The sequence below is a fragment of the Penicillium verhagenii genome (genome assembly GCF_028828195.1).
Source record: "Penicillium verhagenii strain IBT 33310 chromosome Unknown utg000003l_segment0_segment0, whole genome shotgun sequence".
NCBI lineage: Eukaryota > Fungi > Ascomycota > Eurotiomycetes > Eurotiales > Aspergillaceae > Penicillium > Penicillium verhagenii.
In genome coordinates this window covers 334,249-354,848 of record NW_026643167.1, presented here as the reverse complement: position 1 = coordinate 354,848, position 20,600 = coordinate 334,249, and the positions used below count along the sequence as shown (strand labels likewise).

At 49.4% G+C, this 20,600-nt stretch overlaps 11 protein-coding genes across 11 annotated transcripts; 5 read left to right on the top strand and 6 right to left on the bottom strand.

The window, feature by feature from the left end:
- Window positions 1–840: 840 nt before the first annotated feature.
- On the top strand, window positions 841–1,098 carry N7466_001538 (uncharacterized protein; the record flags this gene model as incomplete). Its single annotated transcript, XM_057160936.1, has 1 exon — window positions 841–1,098. One exon carries the CDS (start codon window positions 841–843, stop codon window positions 1,096–1,098), a length of 258 nt encoding a protein of 85 aa, XP_057024221.1.
- Window positions 1,099–1,824: 726 nt separating this feature from the next.
- Window positions 1,825–2,106, bottom strand: N7466_001537 (uncharacterized protein; the record flags this gene model as incomplete). Its single annotated transcript, XM_057160935.1, has 1 exon — window positions 1,825–2,106. The coding sequence occupies one exon, from the start codon at window positions 2,104–2,106 to the stop codon at window positions 1,825–1,827; it is 282 nt and encodes a 93-aa protein (XP_057024220.1).
- Window positions 2,107–2,545: 439 nt separating this feature from the next.
- On the top strand, window positions 2,546–2,782 carry N7466_001536 (uncharacterized protein; the record flags this gene model as incomplete). Its single annotated transcript, XM_057160934.1, has 1 exon — window positions 2,546–2,782. The coding sequence occupies one exon, from the start codon at window positions 2,546–2,548 to the stop codon at window positions 2,780–2,782; it is 237 nt and encodes a 78-aa protein (XP_057024219.1).
- A 1,022-nt stretch (window positions 2,783–3,804) lies between these two features.
- N7466_001535 (uncharacterized protein) lies at window positions 3,805–4,554 on the bottom strand (the record flags this gene model as incomplete). The annotated part of the gene is made up of 1 exon (XM_057160933.1): window positions 3,805–4,554. The coding sequence occupies one exon, from the start codon at window positions 4,552–4,554 to the stop codon at window positions 3,805–3,807; it is 750 nt and encodes a 249-aa protein (XP_057024218.1).
- Window positions 4,555–5,434: 880 nt separating this feature from the next.
- On the top strand, window positions 5,435–5,729 carry N7466_001534 (uncharacterized protein; the record flags this gene model as incomplete). Its single annotated transcript, XM_057160932.1, has 2 exons — window positions 5,435–5,518; window positions 5,583–5,729. 2 exons carry the CDS (start codon window positions 5,435–5,437, stop codon window positions 5,727–5,729), a joined length of 231 nt encoding a protein of 76 aa, XP_057024217.1.
- Window positions 5,730–6,387: 658 nt separating this feature from the next.
- N7466_001533 (uncharacterized protein) lies at window positions 6,388–6,686 on the bottom strand (the record flags this gene model as incomplete). Its single annotated transcript, XM_057160931.1, has 2 exons — window positions 6,388–6,599; window positions 6,635–6,686. The coding sequence occupies 2 exons, from the start codon at window positions 6,684–6,686 to the stop codon at window positions 6,388–6,390; spliced, it is 264 nt and encodes an 87-aa protein (XP_057024216.1).
- A 1,405-nt stretch (window positions 6,687–8,091) lies between these two features.
- N7466_001532 (S9 family peptidase) lies at window positions 8,092–10,098 on the bottom strand (the record flags this gene model as incomplete). Its single annotated transcript, XM_057160930.1, has 1 exon — window positions 8,092–10,098. The coding sequence occupies one exon, from the start codon at window positions 10,096–10,098 to the stop codon at window positions 8,092–8,094; it is 2,007 nt and encodes a 668-aa protein (XP_057024215.1).
- A 1,309-nt stretch (window positions 10,099–11,407) lies between these two features.
- N7466_001531 (Pfs NACHT and ankyrin domain protein) lies at window positions 11,408–12,250 on the top strand (the record flags this gene model as incomplete). The annotated part of the gene is made up of 1 exon (XM_057160929.1): window positions 11,408–12,250. The coding sequence occupies one exon, from the start codon at window positions 11,408–11,410 to the stop codon at window positions 12,248–12,250; it is 843 nt and encodes a 280-aa protein (XP_057024214.1).
- A 362-nt stretch (window positions 12,251–12,612) lies between these two features.
- N7466_001530 (uncharacterized protein) lies at window positions 12,613–13,094 on the bottom strand (the record flags this gene model as incomplete). The annotated part of the gene is made up of 2 exons (XM_057160928.1): window positions 12,613–12,963; window positions 13,002–13,094. 2 exons carry the CDS (start codon window positions 13,092–13,094, stop codon window positions 12,613–12,615), a joined length of 444 nt encoding a protein of 147 aa, XP_057024213.1.
- Window positions 13,095–14,909: 1,815 nt separating this feature from the next.
- N7466_001529 (cytochrome P450) lies at window positions 14,910–16,614 on the top strand (the record flags this gene model as incomplete). The annotated part of the gene is made up of 5 exons (XM_057160927.1): window positions 14,910–14,963; window positions 15,015–15,264; window positions 15,319–16,059; window positions 16,123–16,395; window positions 16,448–16,614. The coding sequence occupies 5 exons, from the start codon at window positions 14,910–14,912 to the stop codon at window positions 16,612–16,614; spliced, it is 1,485 nt and encodes a 494-aa protein (XP_057024212.1).
- A 2,773-nt stretch (window positions 16,615–19,387) lies between these two features.
- N7466_001528 (uncharacterized protein) lies at window positions 19,388–19,956 on the bottom strand (the record flags this gene model as incomplete). The annotated part of the gene is made up of 2 exons (XM_057160926.1): window positions 19,388–19,512; window positions 19,563–19,956. The coding sequence occupies 2 exons, from the start codon at window positions 19,954–19,956 to the stop codon at window positions 19,388–19,390; spliced, it is 519 nt and encodes a 172-aa protein (XP_057024211.1).
- Between the last annotated feature and the right edge of the window lie 644 nt (window positions 19,957–20,600).

Here is a 20,600-nt window from a genome sequence, read left to right as displayed (position 1 = left end):
GCCGAGCGCATGACGTGTATATCTTTAGTGGCTTCACAAACACACGAACAATAAAGCTTACACCGGTTGATTTAAAGTACGACAGCGATACATCATGAATAAATCGGGCCATGTCAATTCGAAGTCAACCACGTATGATACAAATATGAGACTAATGCTCAGCAACTCCACAGCCACAAATGTAGGTTTCATATGAGATTGATTACAGCGGTGAGCCTTGGATTCGACAAATTGACACTATGCACGTACACTGGGTATAGGCCCGTTATAAGCTGCCCTGCCCTTCACCCTGACAAGGCTGCGTAGTGCGACCTCCGAACAGCATGGTATGTTGCACTTGTGTTACCGATAGCAGTCATCAGTCTACAAGGAGGATCCTCCATCGAGGTCTAATCAGGGAACTACGTAGGCGTAAGCAGCGTGCACAATGAGAATGAGCCCTGCATCATCGGCCTAGAGTTTGCCAGCATGACGAGCACTTTAGCCAGGTTCTGACTCTTTAGAACCTAATCAAAGCACTCGAAAACTACGAAAAAACCTGAGTCACTCGCTCTTCATCAGTCAGCAGCTCACGCGGAACATAAGATGTGCCTAACAAGGCAAGTCAAGACCTTGTGGTGATCGTGCGTTGCGAGACATCACCGACGCAGCGACGCACGCTGTGTATCTGATGAGACATGACTGTGCGATAGCTGAGATGTTGAGGTGGCCGGCAAGCGTTGTGTCATGACGCATCACCGGCGATTGACGGTGGAATGTTTTTCGTCAAAGCAAAGAGCACACATACGCGCTGAAAATGGCCCGAAGCGAGCAAAGATGATTTCACGCAGCCATCCAGGAATGTACGCGACGGCGCAAATGATCCAGAAACTCAACAGGACGATGCAACAGGAGAGAATATCGCACCTCACCATCCTGGCGCGACTCTCACTCTTGTACTCGAGTGACAGGCAACTGAGCTATATCTCCAGCACCAATGCGCAAGACCACTGCTGTGATCTGCCACGGCAGTTCGATGGCGAGTCTTTTGGCTTCCTCTTCGTGGATCCCCACACCCATCAGAGTGAATTTCTGGGTGAAACTGATACCACCGAGTAAGATTTACTCTCCATTTTCGATTCGCCAATAAAGTGGGCATGGATTTTTGGAAGCTCAAATCGACTTCTCTTCAGCAGCATCGAGGCCGGGGCCATATGTCACGTGATCGGATGACAGGGATGTTTGATAACCATGGTGCCATTCGGACCAGCAACCGACGGGCATCACGAGAGATCAATTTGTTCGGCTCAAACGTAATGTCATCGATACTGCGAGAGACGGCGTAAATTGATAACACCGTGCATGAGATCTTCTAGACCTCGGAACGACTAATACGGCCCAGCAGTGATGCCTGCAATGAAAAGAGCGCGTGGGCCCTTGTCGGCTGGAGTCGATCCACCGGCATGAGAGCTCGGTAAATAAATTTGCAACAATGGTCAGGCCGGAGTTGCCGGTCTTGCAGACTGCACTGTTTGGATACCTGATGTGGCTTCGTGTGACCCACAATTGCACACATCGCTCCGCTGATAGAACATCAAGTACTAGCGGGCGCGACTTCATACGTCCTGCTTGGCAAACGAGTCTCCAGCCCTCATAGATGTGGGTGGATCCATTGAAATTCTCATCGAATGAGATGATTCCCTTTGTTGCACCTCTACTCAAGTTTCGAGTATCGTCTTCTCTGGACTGCGAACATGCATTCAAGCATGAGAACGGCATTCGCTAGAGTAGCTGTCCATGTCATCGCATCGGACAAGTAGATGACAGGCAGGGATCCACATTGGCTCAACTCTGGCAGACGGTCTGTGGAGATCGGTAGAGGGTAACCGCGCAACAGATGAACAGGTTGGCAAGAACAATGACATTCGCCGGCTGAGCAATTTGTCGAGCAAGGATGCAGAACATTGTTGATGCTCGCACGTCATGGATGGAAATACAGCGTCGCATTTCCAAAGCGAGAGCGGCAGGTATTCGCTTTTCACTCCACCAGTGTCTGACGAGAGGAAGCTGCTTTCGATCCCACGCGACGGCAAAAGCGGTGAGGTCGTCCCAGACGCGGGGCCGCATTGTTTACGCGACATCCCGCGGAGCTGGTCCGCACATGAGACTGGCCTTTGCAATAAGTCAGTCGATATCAGATTGAGCTGATCTCCTCACAGCTCTTATACTCAACTTTGCTTAATTCGGCTCATTCTGGTGACCTTCAGCTGACGATACAGCCCATGTCTTGGTGGCACTGCCGGTCTCGAGTTCGAGTCATTCAATGCTCGCTCTAGTCGACTCTTCAAAATTGCTTTGGACCTCTCTCTCTCGTGGTTGGTACCACAGCTGTAGCCGAGTGAAATGACCATGGAGTATACCTCGGAGTATGCCTCGAGCAGATGTGTCTGATTGACTCAGCTCCTGGCCGACTTCTACAAACCACTCCCACCAGCCCAATCCCATAAGCCAACGCCACATATCAATGCCCACATATCAATGCCCACATATCAATGCCCACATATCAATGACCACGTATAAATGCCAACGAGCCAGCTCCCGCAACCCAACTCCCACAAGCCAACTCCCACAAGCCAACTCCCACGAGCCAACTCCCACAAGCCAACGCCCACAAGCCAACGCTCTCAAGCCCACTTCCGCCAGCCGACTTGCGCGTATCAATGCCCACAAGACCGACACCCACAAGACCGACTCCCACAAGACCGACTCCCACAAGGCCGACCGAGTCCAGCCATTGCACTGACCTAAGCCAGACAACCGTGGCGGTCAATCCTTCGTGAGCATGTTGCTCAGCATGCCCTTTCGCCTGAGAAACCGGCAATGCGTACTGGAAACCGGCAACGCGTTGCATATCGGGACAAGGCAGTCCAACGCCTGCGGCGGTGATGGCGTGCTTTGGGTTTCGCACGGAGACACATTCTGCTGGGCACAACTTAGCAAATACATCAGAACAGGATATCTTGACTCACGTTTTCCAACGATTGATCAGCGTCTTGTCGGGCGATCGAAAATTGGATGACGGTGCAGAATTCAAATCAAAAAACTCATTTTGACACTGCCCAATCACCAGATGACCTTTGGAAAGCCTGGCAAAAGACCCAATGCTCAACATTCGAGTTTAAAGGCAGATGGTGTTTGTGATGATCCTCGCCTCAGATCCCTGCCTCAGTCTACACGATGAGGGCTGCTCGTATTGGTAGCGGGAATACCAAGGGCTTCTGGAACGCATGGGAGCTAAATTGGTCGCCCTTTATCATCCGTTCGCCCATGTGTCATGTGAGGGTGGTCTTCTAAGTGGCATCTCGGCTGAAAGTACCAAGTCGTCGGGATTGGCGAGGGACACTCCTTGTCGGTATTTGACGTTGAGGTGCCAGATGAATTGCCGTTCCTCCGCAGTCGATTCTTATGCTTTCAAGTGCGCGTGCCAATGTCGAGAGGACATACCCCTCACACGGTATACTCAACTGGGGGGCCCATCATCTCGCCATGATGGGTTGGCCGCTCTACCGGAACCATCTGGGAGATTGCCGAACGAGCGTCCTGTAGTCACGCCCGTCTCGGAGCAGTCTGATGCCAAGCACCTTCGTCTGGTACTGCTCGTCCACGTCGGTTCAGGGAGTTCGTGGGATGAGAGGCGGGTCGTTGGATCACTTGAGCGTTTGCATCATGTGCCGTCGAGATTCCGCACTTGACAAGTCATCCTTCAGAAGATGTTAGTATACATCCGTCGATATAGGGTTCACTCACAATTAATCATCGTTGACCTCACAACTCTTCAGCACATATGGTATGCCACGATAGCGCTTTGTCCATGGCGGAGGGTGTTTGAAGTCTTGTTCGGCACACCGATTCAATTCTCAAATCTCGCGAGATATTGACGGCGTGTGCGTAGATACAAGATAGGCTGCAAGGTGGCAGTCTGTCGTAGTCTGAAACCCGGACCATTCGCTCGGCGTGTGCCCGAAGGCATGTCCTACTGGGCACGGTATTAGTGACTGGATCAGGAAATGAATTCTGACTCACCTTTCCAGTTACCGGGCTGACAGTTGAACCACTGTAGTATTGACCTGAGGTGGTTGGTGGATTGGGCTGGTCGCAAGTTCGGTGTTCGGCGCAGTTTTCAATGGTATTAGGCTGGCCAGGACATAGCTGCAAAGGAAGAATCGCTCGTGTTGTCATGGTGAGAAAGAGACGCAAAATCGGTCGGCTTGGCGGCCAGGCTCGGCGGCCAGGCTCACACGTGTCATACACGCGGGATATGGTGATGCGGTTGGAACTCGTGACCCTGGCCCTAGCTGGTGTACACGAGCGATGGCGAAACATCAACGGGCAACGGAGCTGGATGACTTCGTCGGTCGGAAGGTGTATGGTCTGTACCAGTGAGTAGCAAGCACCGGCACCAGAGACCAAAGGCGAGAAACTCATCTTGGCCAAGGGCCTGCAAAAGCAGAAGGGGCCCTTTCGCGAAAAGGCAATGCTCAAGCTGTGGGCTCGCACGCATGTCGTTGCATCCATCTCGTTGTGAAGACAAGCGCCGTGTCAACGAATTTGCATACAACCAATTCTGGTTCACCATGCAGGAGGGTATGAATGATGTTCTTGCCTAATGGTAGCATCCGGTTGTGAATGGCAACATGCGCACGGTGGATAGGAATGTTCAATGCGCTGTGGAGGCAGAAACCGGCAAGCTATCAATGGAGATGTCTCGCGCATTTGTCAGAGGCAGGATGGACGCAATGCTTGGGCGATTGTGACGTAAAGGAATCTCGTCTCAGGAGTTGATCAAGGGTCGCTTCTCACTTGTCGCATGACTGCAGGGGGTTGGCGCTGTCACTGGTTCTGCAGAAACGGGATGAACAATATGCCTGCGATCCGCTGTTGCAGGACAGTGCATGTATCTTCGAAAGGTCACTGTCGTTGAAAGTGATGACTCTCCGTCATTGGTGATCAAGCCTTCCATCAGATTTGACAGGGGCAGAGGACAGCGACCGCAGAAAGCGACAAGCCCTGTGGTAGATCTGAATGCCCCGTGGTCATCTTGTTGGACTGGTCCATTACGATCGGCATCCGTCCCCAGAAAGCAAAATCTGAGCATCACCGAATCGACCTCCGGCTTCCTTCTTACTCATACCCTCCACAGGTGTGGAAGTCAGACCCACTGTGGATGAATCCCTCGATACCCAGGCTAATCAGACTGGGGTTTCATCACCTCAGTAAGGACCGCATTTTGTTGGTCGTTATATTGTTTGCATGGCTGATTCAGCTTCCCAATGATGTGGATTAGAAGCTGGTGTTCTCAGTCGGTATCAGTGGGTAAGGCGAAAGGCTGAACTGATCGGGCAATTTAGATCACGTTGACCTTTGATACCATCTCCAAAGAGATACACATCGCTTCATGGCGAGAGTGGCACGATACAAGACACGCCCGACGCTTGTTGGCTCTTCCAGCATCTTGGCTAGTGGCCCTGCGAGATGTTTAGTATGTCTCTGATAATGAGGGTTCACTCACGGTCTTTTTTTCCAATCTCATCCTGCACCTACAGAGACAAGTCTCAACTCCCAATCGACCCAACGCATCTTCTGTCTTGCAGCTCCATGAGGTCGGTTCGGCTCATGTGTCCTCCGGCCAAAATCATGGCCGACTATTAATGGGTGGTGATGGGGTAGAAGCTCGGAGCAGACGTACCTAGTCAACGGATGTCCAGCCGCACGAGACCGGTGACCGCGATGACGTGCACAAGTGGCCTTGCTTGAGACACTATATCAAGACATTGAACTATTCAGGATGACGGCGACATGTGCATAGGAAGGGCTCGAGAATGGCGGTGTTCAATACTCGGAGGTCTGGCTTATGATCGCCGAAGGCATTGTTCAAGAAGCACTTGTCAGCAGAGAACCACAGTCCGGGCTCATGACTCACATCAAGAGCTTGAGCCTGAGGCGTGACTCAGTTATCGGTGTTGCTGACAGGTAGTGGTATAGTGTCTGGAATTCTGACTTGGATCCGTCTATTGACACGACTTGGCTGGTCGTCATGTTGGTTGTTTCAGCAGTGGCCGATGGTATGGGCTGACGAGGAACTTACCTGCAGGCCGCCTCACTTGCACTTTTGTGGTCAACAACCTAGTCAGAAGTCACGTTATTAGCTCCACTCGACAAGACACATGGACACAGCACTCACCAAAGGGTTCTCGCTAGTCAAGGCTCAGGCCCTGGCCCGCAGGCACGAAGACGGGTACAGTGGAGTGAACCACTAGAGGGTAAAGGGGGCCAGGTGACTCGGTGGCTTCTGTGTGCACCAAGGATGTCAGTCACAGCGAATGCTAAGGGTCAAGGAGAAGTGACCCATCATCCGCTGTAGCAGGGCAGCTTGGTTACAGCTTGAGGGAATCCGTCAGATATGGTAAGGAAGAGAATTGTTTCGACACAGAGCCAGGGAAGAAGGCCATATTTATAGGTCTCTTGATTGGTCTTGTTACCGCCTGCTTTGTATTGCCGCGGTGAAGTCTTTTCTGTCTGCCGCTTTTTGGGGGCATTGTTTTCGGGGGCATCGAGGTTGCCTGTGCAAAGTCAGTCCTGTTGAACCTCGACCTACAGAGGTGACGGGCTCGGTAGAAGTCAACAGGCAGGTGAAAAGTGAACGGCATGGTCAGGGTGGATTGTAGAATCAAGTTGTCTCCTGAAAATTTTGAACAATAATAAATTATGATCTTTTTTCTTTTTATTTAATTTAATTTTATTTAATATTTATTTTTCTCGAGAGCGTTGAACAACGTTCAACTTTGTCTCAGCGGCCGTGTTTCAACAGTTGAAAACGATGGGCAGCAATCATCGCTCGACTGCGACCGCATGCACTTTAATCACCATCTTCTGAACTTCAGCATTGGCTGTTGATTTAAAACCGAGGCTGATGATCATGCTGCGTCCTGAGCAATTCGCCTCACTCGTTGATAATCGAATGTAAGGGTCTAAGCCATCGCCCACTCAAAAGATTTCCACTGGGTGTACTGCAGCCATGCCACATTGACTGTCAGACTACGGCTCTTACTTTGACGCGTCCGAGACAACACGCATCGCTCGTTGGCACCGTAAGTCGGACCTAAGCCGATGCTAGTTTTCACATACAATGAGCCTTCATCACTGGGCTCTGAAATACTGAGGTGAATGATCAAAGGGCGCTCAATGACTACAATATGTATACCTGATGTCTGTCTATGCTACTTCTCAAGACTGATTCTATCATAAGGAAGAAAAAAAAAATTTCTATAACTTTGAGTGACTAGACAGGATTGACGAGCGCAACTAAAGATGATTGGGAACTGTTACAGTAGAATTCGAAAACAGATTACCCCTTGGACACTCACGCTTTCTTTCCCAGCGGCCCACTATGATCACACTAAGCTGGATTAGGTCAGGGAAAGACCCCACCATCTTTTCTTGATGTATTTCTGGTATACCACCAAAGTTACCGTAATCACAGGTTCCGGCATTAAGCAGACCATACAGCAGTGGCACCGCAAAAATCTAACTCACCTCTCTGATCGCTCTTTTTCACCGCCCATACCGCTTTTCTACATTGGACTAGTGGGACACCTTGGAGTGTTTTATTACGGCAAAATATAGGTGGCAGAAAGTAGGCGGCAGGGAGGGATCTGTCAATCATGCTTGATCGACGCCATCCCTTTCTTCCTCTTCATCTACCTCTTATATGACGAAAGCTGTACTACTGCTATGTTAATGCTGTAGAAGACTTACTCCGGAGATCTTGTGATCTGGCTTGATCGACTCCAGCCGTCCACTCATTCTCCGTAGGCGTCCTCTATCTACTTCTTACGTAACTAAGTGTCGTGTTATTGAAGATAGCTAACCCTGATAAGCTAACAAGCTTTTTATTTGTATTACCATCTCAGGTATCGTACTGCCCAAGGCACTTACTCACCATAACTAGTTAGCAACGTGTGAAAGCTCGTGCCCCTGGAGGGGTACGGCCGAAGTAGGGAGTAGGGCTAAGCTTGAGAGTATGAATGTATAAAGCTTATAGTGCTAACTGCTTCATGATGATGCACCACCGATGTACTTCTCGCACCATCGGCTAATTCTGAGCGCCATTTCTACCCAATACTTCTGCTCCTCAAAAATGTGTCCCTGTGAGGGGTAAATGACTAGTTCGAAGGGCAAGCCGTAGCTACGTAGTGCGCGACGTAGGCCCCATGCCTGCGACACGGGGCACCTAGCGTCCGCCTCGCCGTGTAAAATCAGCATAGGTGGCACAATAGTAGCGTTTTCGAGATGGGCTCGCCGTGCGGCGTCTTTAAATGCCCACAGGGCGCTCGCAGCGCGATTACGTGTATCTTCGCAGTCCATATTCCAGGCTACACCGTCGCGCGAGAGTTCAGGCTCGAAGCAGGAGCCGAGGTCGGAGGTCAAGGCCATAGCATCGATGTCGCAGATGCTGGCGCCAGACACGGCGGCTCGGAATCGCCAATCACCGTCATGCAAGTCGTTACGCACACTGCAAAGGTTTGTCAGAAACCCGCCTTGGCTCCAACCACCCACTAGCAGTCTTTCTTTGTCCGCATAACCCTGGTCTATCGCGCACTGCGTGAGCGCTATCACATCAGAATAATCATGCACGCCAAGCCCGCCGATGGAGTAGGACGCGAAAGACTGCCCACGTCCGCTACTTCCACGATAGTTCGGCAGCAAAATTCCGAAGCCGAGCGACAGCAAATATGGAGTAAGCATGTAGTAGTAGGTGTTGAAGGCATTGGTGAGACGAGTGTTGGGCCCGCCGTGGATGAGCACCGCGGTTGCCAGCGGGCGACGGTGGTCGCCGACTGAGGAAGAGGCCGGGCTCAAATAGAGGGCATCCAGCTCGACCTCGCCGTCCGTTGACGTGCACGTCAAAAAGTGACACGTCCCGAAACGACGGCCTGCGAACTCTTGTCCGTGATTCGACATTCGCGTCATCGCGCTGTCGGACGAGAATGTGGTGAAGACCTCGGCAGGGGAGTTGACGTCCGAAGTTGCGACGGCAAGGACAAACTTGCCATCAGTATCTATTGCAGCGTCGAATGCTTCGAGCTCCTCCTTCCTACTATATAGCACCGTGCCGTCGAGTAGGCACACGCGAGACTCTAGCCGGTGTTGCACCTTGACGAAAATTGCGCCACTTGCGCCCTGAATGAGGCCGATGGAGTCATCTTCTACTCCAAAACCCACCCACTCATACTGGGGAAATTTAGTGGTAGGGTCAATACGATAAGCGCCGAAGCCAGCGAACATCTTGTCTGCGGGAACACCTCCGCAAAAGTACATATTCCCGTCAGCAGCCCATGTCAGGTCAACGACCATTTTAGGGAAGTGGCACAAATCTTGCACGGAGCTAAGGCCGACGTCAATAGCTGATATGGTCGTCCCGGTGAGGTGAGGCTCTTCGATGTCGGGCGATATGCAACTTGAGAAACCAATGCGAGTCCCATCCGGGTTCCAACAGACGCTCTTTACGTGCCTGTCGAGCTTGGCACACAGGACTCGCTTGGTACGTAAGTCGACGACCCTCAGACGTGTAAATCGCCAATCCTCGCCCCAAGCCCGCACGTTGTGGGCGCCGTCTCCTGCCGAGTCAGATTGGACCTCCTCATCGGCCGAGAGGAACGCAACGTGGGTGCCATCAGGTGAGAAGGCGAATGCTTCGATTGGACTTGCGTTCTCCACCGGCGTTATCGGGTACGCCTCACCCCCCTGTTGCAATGGTAACAGATATATAGCCCACTTGGCGCCGGCATCTGCACGATCCGATACAAAGGCCACCGCCTTTCCATCCGGGCTCCATGTGGCGGCGTAGTCGCGAAAGAGGCCCGGGGTGAGCTGCAGCGAAGAGTCTGCACAGCCGGTGGAGGCCAGCCATAGGGTGGAGACGGCATGTTTCCCTTTGCGATGACCCCAGGTGAGTTCAGTTGAGTAAAGGATACTTGAGCGGTCAGGGGAAAGCCGGATGGTCTTTGGAATTTCGAGGTCACATAGGGACTGGATGAGGTGTTCGTGGGCTTTGACCATTGCGACAATGCATATATTCGTAAACTTGAACAGCCTATGGGCCTTACTTCAGAGCCAAACGGTTGGTGTATCAAGTATTAGTCGATGGTAGCCTAATTTGGACCGGCAGACAAAGCGAGATAACGAAAGGCGGTCTGTGGGGGGATTGGAGACCTTAACCGTGCCACTCTATATCAGAGTTTATTATAATATACAGTATTATACACCATCCAGCTGTTCTGGAAATATAAGGGCTCCATTTCTACGGCCCGAGAAACAGACGGTCATTGTCTGGGCGGTAATCAGTTTTCGAATTTGATGTACTCAGTATGGCCACGGGGCGTTTCGGCAAGTATGGGCTGCCCATGCCGGAACCTGTAATTACGGTAATTCTGGTGATCTACCAGGAATACCTCAAGAAAAGATGGTGGAGATTTTTACTGGCCCAATCTAGTTCAGCGCGATCTGAGTGGGTCGCAGGGAAGAAAGCCAGTGTGTCCGAGGGGTAAACTGTTTTCGAATTCTACTGTACAGGTCCCTGAAACGTACCCTGGTTCCAGCAAAATCGAGTATAGGACCACTGTGAGGATCTCACGTATGCGTAGTTGATTAGGCAATCTAAGGAAAAGCTATAGTCGACTCTAGATACAAGACGTAGCGCGAGGAAGCAAAAGAGAGGTGGCTTCCTCGCGTTCAGGGGAACCCAGATGCGCCATGTGGGTCCATCTCCTCCGCTTAGCGTGTATGCTTCATGTATATCCCTGACAACCACCTCGATCAGTCCTGGGATCTCAACCAGCGATCCCGCGAATGATAGGGACGTGACTGGGAACGCAACCACTGGCTGTAGGAGCTAGTCTGCCCCTGGGACTCTTGAGCCATGCTCTGGAGTTCTTGTCCTTGATCCCGAAGCCTGGAGCCTGGAGCCATCTTTTGAGGTTCAAGCTCGGCACCCTCCGCTCCAACTGGAGAGCTTGCCCATTTTCGTATTTGAGCTGTGCTTCCCCCCCCCCCCCCCACCCTTGTCATACCTTCTATCTTCCATTCGTCAGAGCTGTCGCAACTTCACAACCCAAAAGTCATTCATTCTGCCATCAAAACTATGGTAGTCACCCCTCTCTCCATCAGCTTGTTTTGCGTTCAACGACTGACCGGTTGGCGCCTAGACTGATATCCCAGAAACTCCATCAAGACTCGAGCTTCGTGACTCCGGCGATCAAAGACCATTTTCTGGTGCGATCAAGTTCCCTATCACCTAAAATCATGTACTCACACTCAAGTAGACCCATTTTTGTCTCATGGACATCGGCAGTTGTTACTTCATATTCTCATGTTTGAAGGCATTGACACTCAGAAGCTGAACATCAAGACTGCGCGCTTTGGGACGGGTGAGTGGCTTCTCGCCAACCCAGACTACCAAGAATGGCTTCACTCTGCGCCATCACCGCAAACCCCTCGCGTGTTGGGGATCAACGGTAAGCCAGGGGCGGGCAAGTCGATGATCATGAAGTTTGCATACCTGAATGCGAAGCGCGGAACCGGGAATCAGCATGTCGTTGCTGCTTCCTTTTTCTTCAACAAGGAAGGTGGATACTTGAAAAGGTCAATCGTGGGGCTGCATAGATCGTTGCTGCTTCAACTTCTTGAAGGATGCCCTGACATCCAGATTATGATGGATGATTCTACGATGGCGTCATTGAGCCATGGGGGCTGCCCTTCTCTGCATGTTCTGAAGCACCTTTTCTGCCAAGCAGTCTTTGCTCTTGGCCAGCGATCATTCCTCTGCTTTATCGATGCTCTCGATGTGTGTGATGAACGGGAAGCTGCGGACTTGATGCAGTACTTTGACAATCTGACGAAGCTTTCCACTGCTGCAGGTAGCCTCTTTCGAGTTTGCGTGTCTGGTGGAGATGGTCTCTCTATGTCCCATCGCTTTAGAACCCGAATTATACTGGAAGACCAATCCGGCCACGTGAAAGACCTGGAAAGCACTATTGCACGCAGACTTCACGCTGGAACGTCTACATTGGTTGAAGGGCTGCACTCTAAGCTTCTCCAGAAAGCTGCTGGTAACTTCAAGTGGGTGCTTTCAGTTGTCGATGATATCAACACTGAGGTTGCACGTGGTGAAATGTGTTTGGGGAGGGTACTCAAGAATGCTGGCCTTATTTGACGTGCTGTCCAGACATCGGGAGAGAAAACGATACGAAAAGATTTATTGATCGGAGACGAGAGTTGAATAGAACCTCACCAAAACTCATTGAGCTTGCAAGTAGGTAGGCCTTCCATAGATGCACGTCATGGCAAGGTCCCAATGAGACTAGAATGTATTCACTGGCCTCGACTATGGTGGGAAAAACAAAGAGATGATAGTAGAAATATTGTTCGCGAATGCGAGGGTCAAACTGCCAATCGAGGAGAGAGAGGTGAAAGCCCAATAACAATTTCGTCCTGACACAACAAGAGCTCTCAAAATCAAGATATCAGAAGGCCAACCTTAGCGTAGCCAAGCCATATTGTTGGTTGCTCGAAGATCTAACAATCCGTTGTGGAATCCGGAACTTTCGACGAGGCCGCTGAGATAGACGTGGTCACTCCCGTTGCTTTGGCTGATATACCATGAGAGGTAGCGTCAGAAGAAGTTGGCATAGGTCTCATGCTTGACGTCGAAGTCTTCGCAATACTACCAATGGTACAAGACTTGCCCTTGACAAGAGGTTCATCAATATTGCAGCTCGCCTCGTCCCCTTGATCGTTGTGAAAGTGAAGCAAGCCGGTTCGATGCACTTCAACCCAAGGAAGATGGTGGTGCGAACTGCACAGATTGACTTTCACCGCATTAGGCTCGGACCCTGTGCCATTATACCCTGTCGTCAAATCTTGAAGCTGTTAGAAATGATCGTGATTGAAAGTGAATTGCTTACTAGAGCAGGAGTTGCCTTCAAGGGGTGCAAATGGCTTGGAGTATCCGGTGCAATCGAAATTATCCGTGGAATACACCAAGCACTGGTCTTCATAGTCGATGATCTGAAGGGTCCCTCCGAAGGCGATAGAGATGAATGTGAAAAGCGCCAATGAAAATTCATCTTAATGCTGATATCACTGTATAGATGGATTGTCAGGATTTATTGGAATGAATGCCGCTACCGTAGTGAGAAGGGGCGCACGCATGCATTTATAGTGTCTCATTCCAGCTTCTAGCCTTGATTGAAATTACCCGGCATTTTTAATGATGTCGGTGTGACAAAAAACTATGATCTGGCGTAAACACCATTGATGGGTGGGCATTAGAATTATGGCGTAGCTGCACAATCTTGATGCACAGGCAGAAGCCGCAGTTTGATTCAGAATCACTAGAAAGCTCAGTCTAAAAAGAGCATATCGTTCTGCGGTCTAATAATACGACAGCTTTTGAAGTGACTGAAAAGTAAAGGGTTACCTGGTTAGTGCATCTCATATTATGGATTGTCGGCCACCAAATGCTGAAGCCGTAGCTTACCATAGCTGACTCATTTCTTGGGTCAGTGCATTCGTGTTGACTGATCTATATGCGAGCAATTGACATAGCTCATAAACTGTTGGTATCACCAGCTAGGTACTGTGTACACAGTTAAGTGGACAGCGCGTATGCTTGAAAAGCAAAAGTCAATTGATTCATGTAGATAGATGTGTCTCCGGTCAAGGCCAAATACCCCTGAATCCATGCGGTGGGAGCCGCAGCTTAGCAAGATTACGTACAGCATGTCTTTGCTTATTCTGACGGGAGGATATATCCCGACATAAACAATTTATGCTATTTTAAATGACGGGAACAGGTGGAACATGCAACACGTACGTACCATTTGTAGAAGTGTCTGGTAAGCTCCAGTATATCTGTCTATGCAATCAACGAGGTAGCTACACATGAAGTGAGATTGCGGAGCTGCAATGAGAAACTCAATAACTTCCGAGCTCTAAACATACTTTAGAACAGCTGTTCTTCTCGAAGTGATCTGGCTGGCTGTACGGAGATAGATCGTCATTAACGTGCTGTCGACTCTGTCCAGGAGAAAGTTCAGTTCTTCCCAATTCTACACGAAGTACATAGCAGTAGTAGCATGTGACCACAGTGTCCCACAAGGTATTGAATTAGCTCTTAGCCCTAGGAAGTAATAATCACACGTAGATTGTAAATTTTTGATCCACAACTTAACAAATCCAGGCTATTTCGTCCTCCACGAACTGACTCCGCATCCCCAAACTAGTCTCTGGTTGAAATGACAAGCTTATATAGCAACTAACTTCTTCAAGGCTATTTCGATGAAATTTAAACGATAATAACAGTGAGATGCTTGGTGATGGAAAGGACCTTCTATTGACCGAAAATTAATATTGTTACTGCAAGCCAAGGCTATATGACGATATGGATGTAGAGAAGTCATGAATCGTTGATAATAGTCGACGTATTATGATGGATGAGGAGTCTCACACATTGACTATGATGTTGACTTTTTCCAAATATTGAGAGCCCGAGTAAATTGAGAGTCGCTGCCGCTGGTGAAGCAACTGGTACAGAAGCCTTTAAATTCCGAGATTTCTTATGTCCTCAAGTATGAAGATACATTGACTACTTCAAGTTTCTTCTATCGCGATTTCAATCAACCCTCACGTCTTCCAGTGGCCCACACCACTCTTCTGGACTTTTGCCTCTTCTTAAAATCCCTGCTCACACCCATTCCTCTATATCCAACGGAACGCTCCACCTCATATTGGAGATGGATCTAGTGCGATTGATTCAGCGCACCTGTGGAAGCAAAGTACCCACAATTGACCTACCGTTGTTGTGCACGGTCATGGCTGTCGCCCTCATGCTATATTGTGTATTCAAGAGCCGACGTAGATTTGCCGTGAGTCGAATTTTCAACTTTCCGCGCTCTCCACGCCACTGACACTTTCAGCATGACAATGATGTTGGTATCAAGCACGGTTGTCTGCCCATGGAGACTTGGATACCCTACAAATGGCCATGGGCTCTCGACATCCTTAAACGACAATACGACGCGCTTCCAGATCAGCGTATACTCATGTTCCAATCGCAGTACTTTGACAGAATTGGACCTAACATGACGTTCAAACTATTCGGGAAACAAGGCTATCTTACTGCCGACCCAAAGAATGTGGAGTCCATACTATCAACAAACTTTGAAGGTAAATGGCTATCTGACCCTCACATTGCCAGGTCTCATTTCTCACCTTGTATAGACTGGTGTCTTGGCTCCAGGCGACCTGGGCTGATGCCCCTACTGGGTGAAGGTATTTTTACTCAAGATGGACGGCCATGGAGGCACTCAAGAGAATTGCTTCGTCGTCAATTTGCTCGAATTCATCGCCAAGATTGCAGAGTATTTGACGCACACGTCGAGGATCTGATCTCCAGACTGCGCGCCACCGGAGGTGTCATAGACCTGCAGCCTTACTTTTTCCGGTTTACTCTAGCCACAACAACGGCGCTCCTTTTCGGGGGATCTGTCTCTGCCTTGCCCGGAGAAGAGACAGAGTTGTTTGAGAATGCATTTGACTATGCCAGCTCAGTCAGCGCACTCAGACTTCGTCTGGCAGATTTGCAATGGATATGGAAGCCGACTAAGTTCCGCGCAGCTTGTGCTGTTGTCAAGCAATACGCGACTCATTTTGTACAGCTTGCCCTGGATGAGATGACAAAAAGTGGCGAAGAAGCGGCATTAAGAAAGTATCCATTTATCATCGAGCTGTACAAGGACTTGCAAGATTTCGTGTTAGTGAGGGATCAACTGGTCAATGTTCTAATCGCAGGAAGGGATACGACAGCATGTCTCATGTCATGGGCGTTCTTCCTTCTCGCGAGACACCCCAAATCCCTGGCTCAACTTTGCTCCGAGATCGATCAGGTCACAGAAGGCTCAGCAGAATTGACCCGGGCAAAAATCAAGAAAATGAAGTATCTCCGATGTGTGCTAAACGAAAGTAAGTCTATGAGTGAGCCTGCCTTGAATCTAATTAGCCTGCTCATATTTGTCCGCCATACAGCTCAAAGACTATACCCGCAACTCCCATTGAACGTTCGAGTAGCCGCTAAAACGACAGTGATCCCTAGTGGTGGAGGTCCAGATGGTAGATCTCCGGTCCTTATTCCCAAAGGTACCGGGGTTGGTTATTCAGTATATCACATGCACCGGCTCCGGAGCCTGTATGGCAAAGACGCAAATGAATTTCGACCTGAAAGATGGTTGGATCAAGAGCTAAAAGACATTGGCTGGGGATTTATGCCTTTTCATGGGGGGCCGCGAATATGTCTAGGCAGTAAGTATTCTCCCTTGTAGCGCAATGACAGAGGCGCTGACTTGATCTGCAGAGGAATTGGCGCTGGGAGAAGCTTCGTGTGCAATATTACGAATTCTTCAGGCATTTCCGGAGCTCAGACTACCACCTGGAACATCTACTGTTCCACCTGGGGAGGAGAAGCAAACGCTGACAATTGTGGTGATGAGTGCAGAGGGGTGCAAGGTGCTTTTAGATTGAGAAGATCATACAAGTCAAATTTGAGAACACACCATACGTTTCTCTGGCAGCAGGTCAAAACTTTCGTAACGTGTCTCATCACCGAGGCTACATCTTTTCGGCGAGCTAATCTGGGATGAACGATATGGGCTTTGTCAAGTATCGCCCTCGTGGGAAGACCAAATCCGGCAGGCTACTTTGTCTTTTCAGATTTAGCCGTGCGTACCGCAGGGTAGTATTATTTGAGATTCTCACTCTTTGAGAAATACATCAGTGCTGGATCAGACGGCAGGTATCTTACACCTCCATATTTCTTTGATAAGGAAAGCTGAGGCCCAAAGATCGTCGCAAGGATTGCGGTTTTGCTTAGAAGTCAATTCGCTTCCGTTCCTTGTCTCTAGACCAAGAAGCTTCCCCGGAATTCTCAACAGTACATTCTTGTCTCATATCCTTGTCGAGTTCGCTTAAGAGGCCCTCGACCGTCGATCCGGCGCGAGGTTGTCGAAGCAGACGAATATGAATTTCAAGACCTGTGATCATTCCACAATACCTTGCAGAGTTATGTATCGAAAGGTTCAGCAGTACATACGACGGGATCTTCCAGCTTTTTATAGCAAGAATACGAAATTGGATATCCTCTAAGAGCATTGGGTACGTGCATGCCCTCGTCAGCTGGGAGGCAATTGGGTCGTGTGTACCACGACAATGTCCCCTTGGCTAGGTTTCAAACCCCATCATTATGGTTGCTATCTATCATCTCCCCTCACGGCAGGTCATGGTGGAGCGAGAATGTGATGGATGTTTCGGACATTCAGCTGGTGACTTGATGCTACATGACTGACGGTGGTGGTCAGTTATGGCAACCGCCCAGGTGAGCTAAACTGTGTCGACATAATCTCGTCAAATCCCTACCGGATGATGTGAGATCTCACATAATGCTTCATGATATTCAGCAGTACTGCTAGATTGAGAGTAACCAGGGTCCTGGCTTCCTCCTGCCTCACCGCGAGATGGGTTTATCACCTCCAGCGCAACCGTTGTGGCCGTGGTGGTCGTGTTGAAGAAATTTGCATCACTTGACCATGATTGACCCTGTATTCGGCCCGGTGGAAAACCCAGAGCAACGGCATGCATTGCTGTGCGAAGATGATACAGCAGCACGAATTCCAGCCTCAACTTGATACTGTATATCACGGCTTGCAGACTGACTTGTACGAAATGCAGCCTGTACTCCGTCAAGAGGAGGAGAATGTTCAGGAGAAAGACGAATCCGCCGATGCCATACAGATGCGCGGTGGCTCGAGGTCGCTCACGGCCGCGAAGTCTGGCGACGCAGATCAGATTGCGCATCGCCTCATGTATGTAGACGCAGCTAATCACACCCTCCTGCACACAAAAGCCGACCAATTGGATGCGATTGAAGATGGCAGCTGGTCGAGGAAAGCGGAGATTGCCGCTGATTCGCCCGAAAAAGAGGACTGTCATTGGGATGTGTAGGATGCAAGCATTCACGACGATCATCCGGACCACCCACCGCACCTGACTGGTATCGAGAATAACGAGGCGCAGACGAGAGTAGCTTACAACGGCCTGACCAGTCACCATTGCGTACCACCCGACGACGAACAACACGGACGTCGGCAGTGTGGATTGTTGAGATATGCAGCAGATGATGGCAGATACAGCGTGCACAAGGATGCCGCAGCATGAGGCCTGCATGCTCCAGAAGTAGAGATTGCGATAATCTCTGACAATGTCAAACGTGATGAAGATCGTTTCCATCGCATTGTATATGGCAGTGGCGAGCATAGATATGACGATAATATTTGAGATGTTTTCTTGGAGAACGACTCCTACCTCCGGGGACAGATTGGCCATGAAAGTATCCATGGTCACGTGGGTGTTTGTTCGTGGCGTTGTCTGCGGGATCTGACTATCTAAAAAGCTGTAGAATAATAAAGCACCGGCCGTGTCTAGTCTGTTATATAGCTAATCCCATAATGCATTTGTTCGAGGCCATTACTAGAGAGGAAATTTAGAAGAGCCAGTCTGGTCCCGAGAGCCAGGCCGTCGGCACCAGGACATGAATGGAAAGCCCCAGGAGCAAGCTCACTCCCAGGACTATTGAGGTTATTTATGATTTCGGCTCAGCGTGCAATTATCGACCGAGGTCTCATGACCAGTCTTTTCTGACCCAATTGGGTTGGTGGCCTGCAAATGAAGACAATTTTCACCCAACGACACCATCGTCGGATGTTGGCCTTAAAGTTTTGGATGAGCATTGTGAAGGCCTTTTGATCTGTGATACCGACCGTGGAATTCTACCAGCGACAGCGCCGTGACTACATGTTGGCAAAGCTTGCAAGGTTTCTGACGAATACCAATCTCTCTTAACTGGAAACATGATATTTCCTCATGCATAATCGACGTCAGAGAGATGGAACAAAATACGTGAAGAAGAATTGCACAGTCAGAAACGAGCAGAGAAGAGCAAAGCCGTTGTGGCTTACTCTGCCAACGGTACGACGAGCTTAAATGTTGGACTGGTAAAACCCGCCGAGCGAACCTTTGCGAATTGTATACACCAGTCTAGCACAAGATTAATCAGACTGCCAAATTCTCCTTTATACACAACTTGACCGGATTCTCGTGAGCAATCATGGAACCAGACAAGCCATAAAGCGGATGTGAATCAAATTCATGTCATAAGCAGTGTCTTTTGTGCGTGATAGCAAATCGATAAATGACAGATTTTTGGTCCACCACTGTCCCCCTGAAACAGCGCACAACATGTTCATACACCGTGCCTTCGAGAACCATTCTCCCAGTGACACACCATACGATGCACATATTCCCATTTCCATGATGCCGACCGTGGTTTCTCCGGATGGAACTTCCTTAGCACCGGCGTCAGACGATCTGAAAGAAAGGTTAGCTTGCACGTCGAGGTAGCCTGAAAGGGCCCATACCTGAAATCGAGTCTTTTGTCATCGTTGACTCGCTACTTTTCGCCGAACCAGATTCAGGCGCAAGAATTGTCTGAAACCACAGATCGATGTTGCTTCGAGTCGCGGTGTCGGCTGAAGCGTTTGAATGTATGACCGTCTGTGCGATCGAGCGACGGCGGGGCTTTCGTCGATTACGGTGACCTTGACGTCTTGGAGTTCGCGCAGTCGTGCCACCGTTCTTCCGCAGAATATGGTATTTTTTGCCTCGTAAAGATTCAACGCTTCGATTCACGCCAAATTTTTGTCTGTATGCGTCCGGAAGATCTTTCCATGGCAATTCACGATTTTCGTCTAACCAGGGCAAAAGATTCTCTTCTTCATGCACTGACCAGCTCAAAATGCCACGCGGAGACATTGTAATTCTTAAATTGATGCAAATGGAAAATTTGTGACCGCTTGTTGAAGGGAGTCGGTTGAGCTTTTAAATTGTTGCTGGGGTCAGTCAAAAGTATCGTTCATTGGGGAAGTCGGTCAAACTTTTTCAAGTCACAATCTGTTCCATGGATTGATTTGATGAGCCAGATTGAGGATTCTGCCATGGGAAGTGGTTTGTATGATGCTTCACCAGTTTCCGTTCCTCAGTATCTGGCCTTGAAAAATGGGATTGGGGTCGCTGAGTGATAACGACCATCTGTGTTGACAAATACTAAATTGCGCAGCCGTGATGCATTTAAATGTGTTTAATGCAGTTTTGCATATTGACCTTGCATGTTCTTTGGATATTGAGTTTCCCTGTTGTACTTTGACCTGTTGACCTACCTGTTGACCTACCTGTTGACCTACCTGTTGAAACTGCCTGTTGAAATTGCCTGTTGAAATTGCCTGTTGAAATTGCCTGTTGAAATTGCCTGTTGAAATTGCCTGTTGAAATTGCCTGTTGAAATTGCCTGTTGAAATTGCCTGTTGAAATTGCCTGTTGAAATTCTACATGATGACTACTCTTGTTCAGTTTTGACCTTATTCAGAGCCGTGAAGTCACACTCGCAAATTCCTTAACAA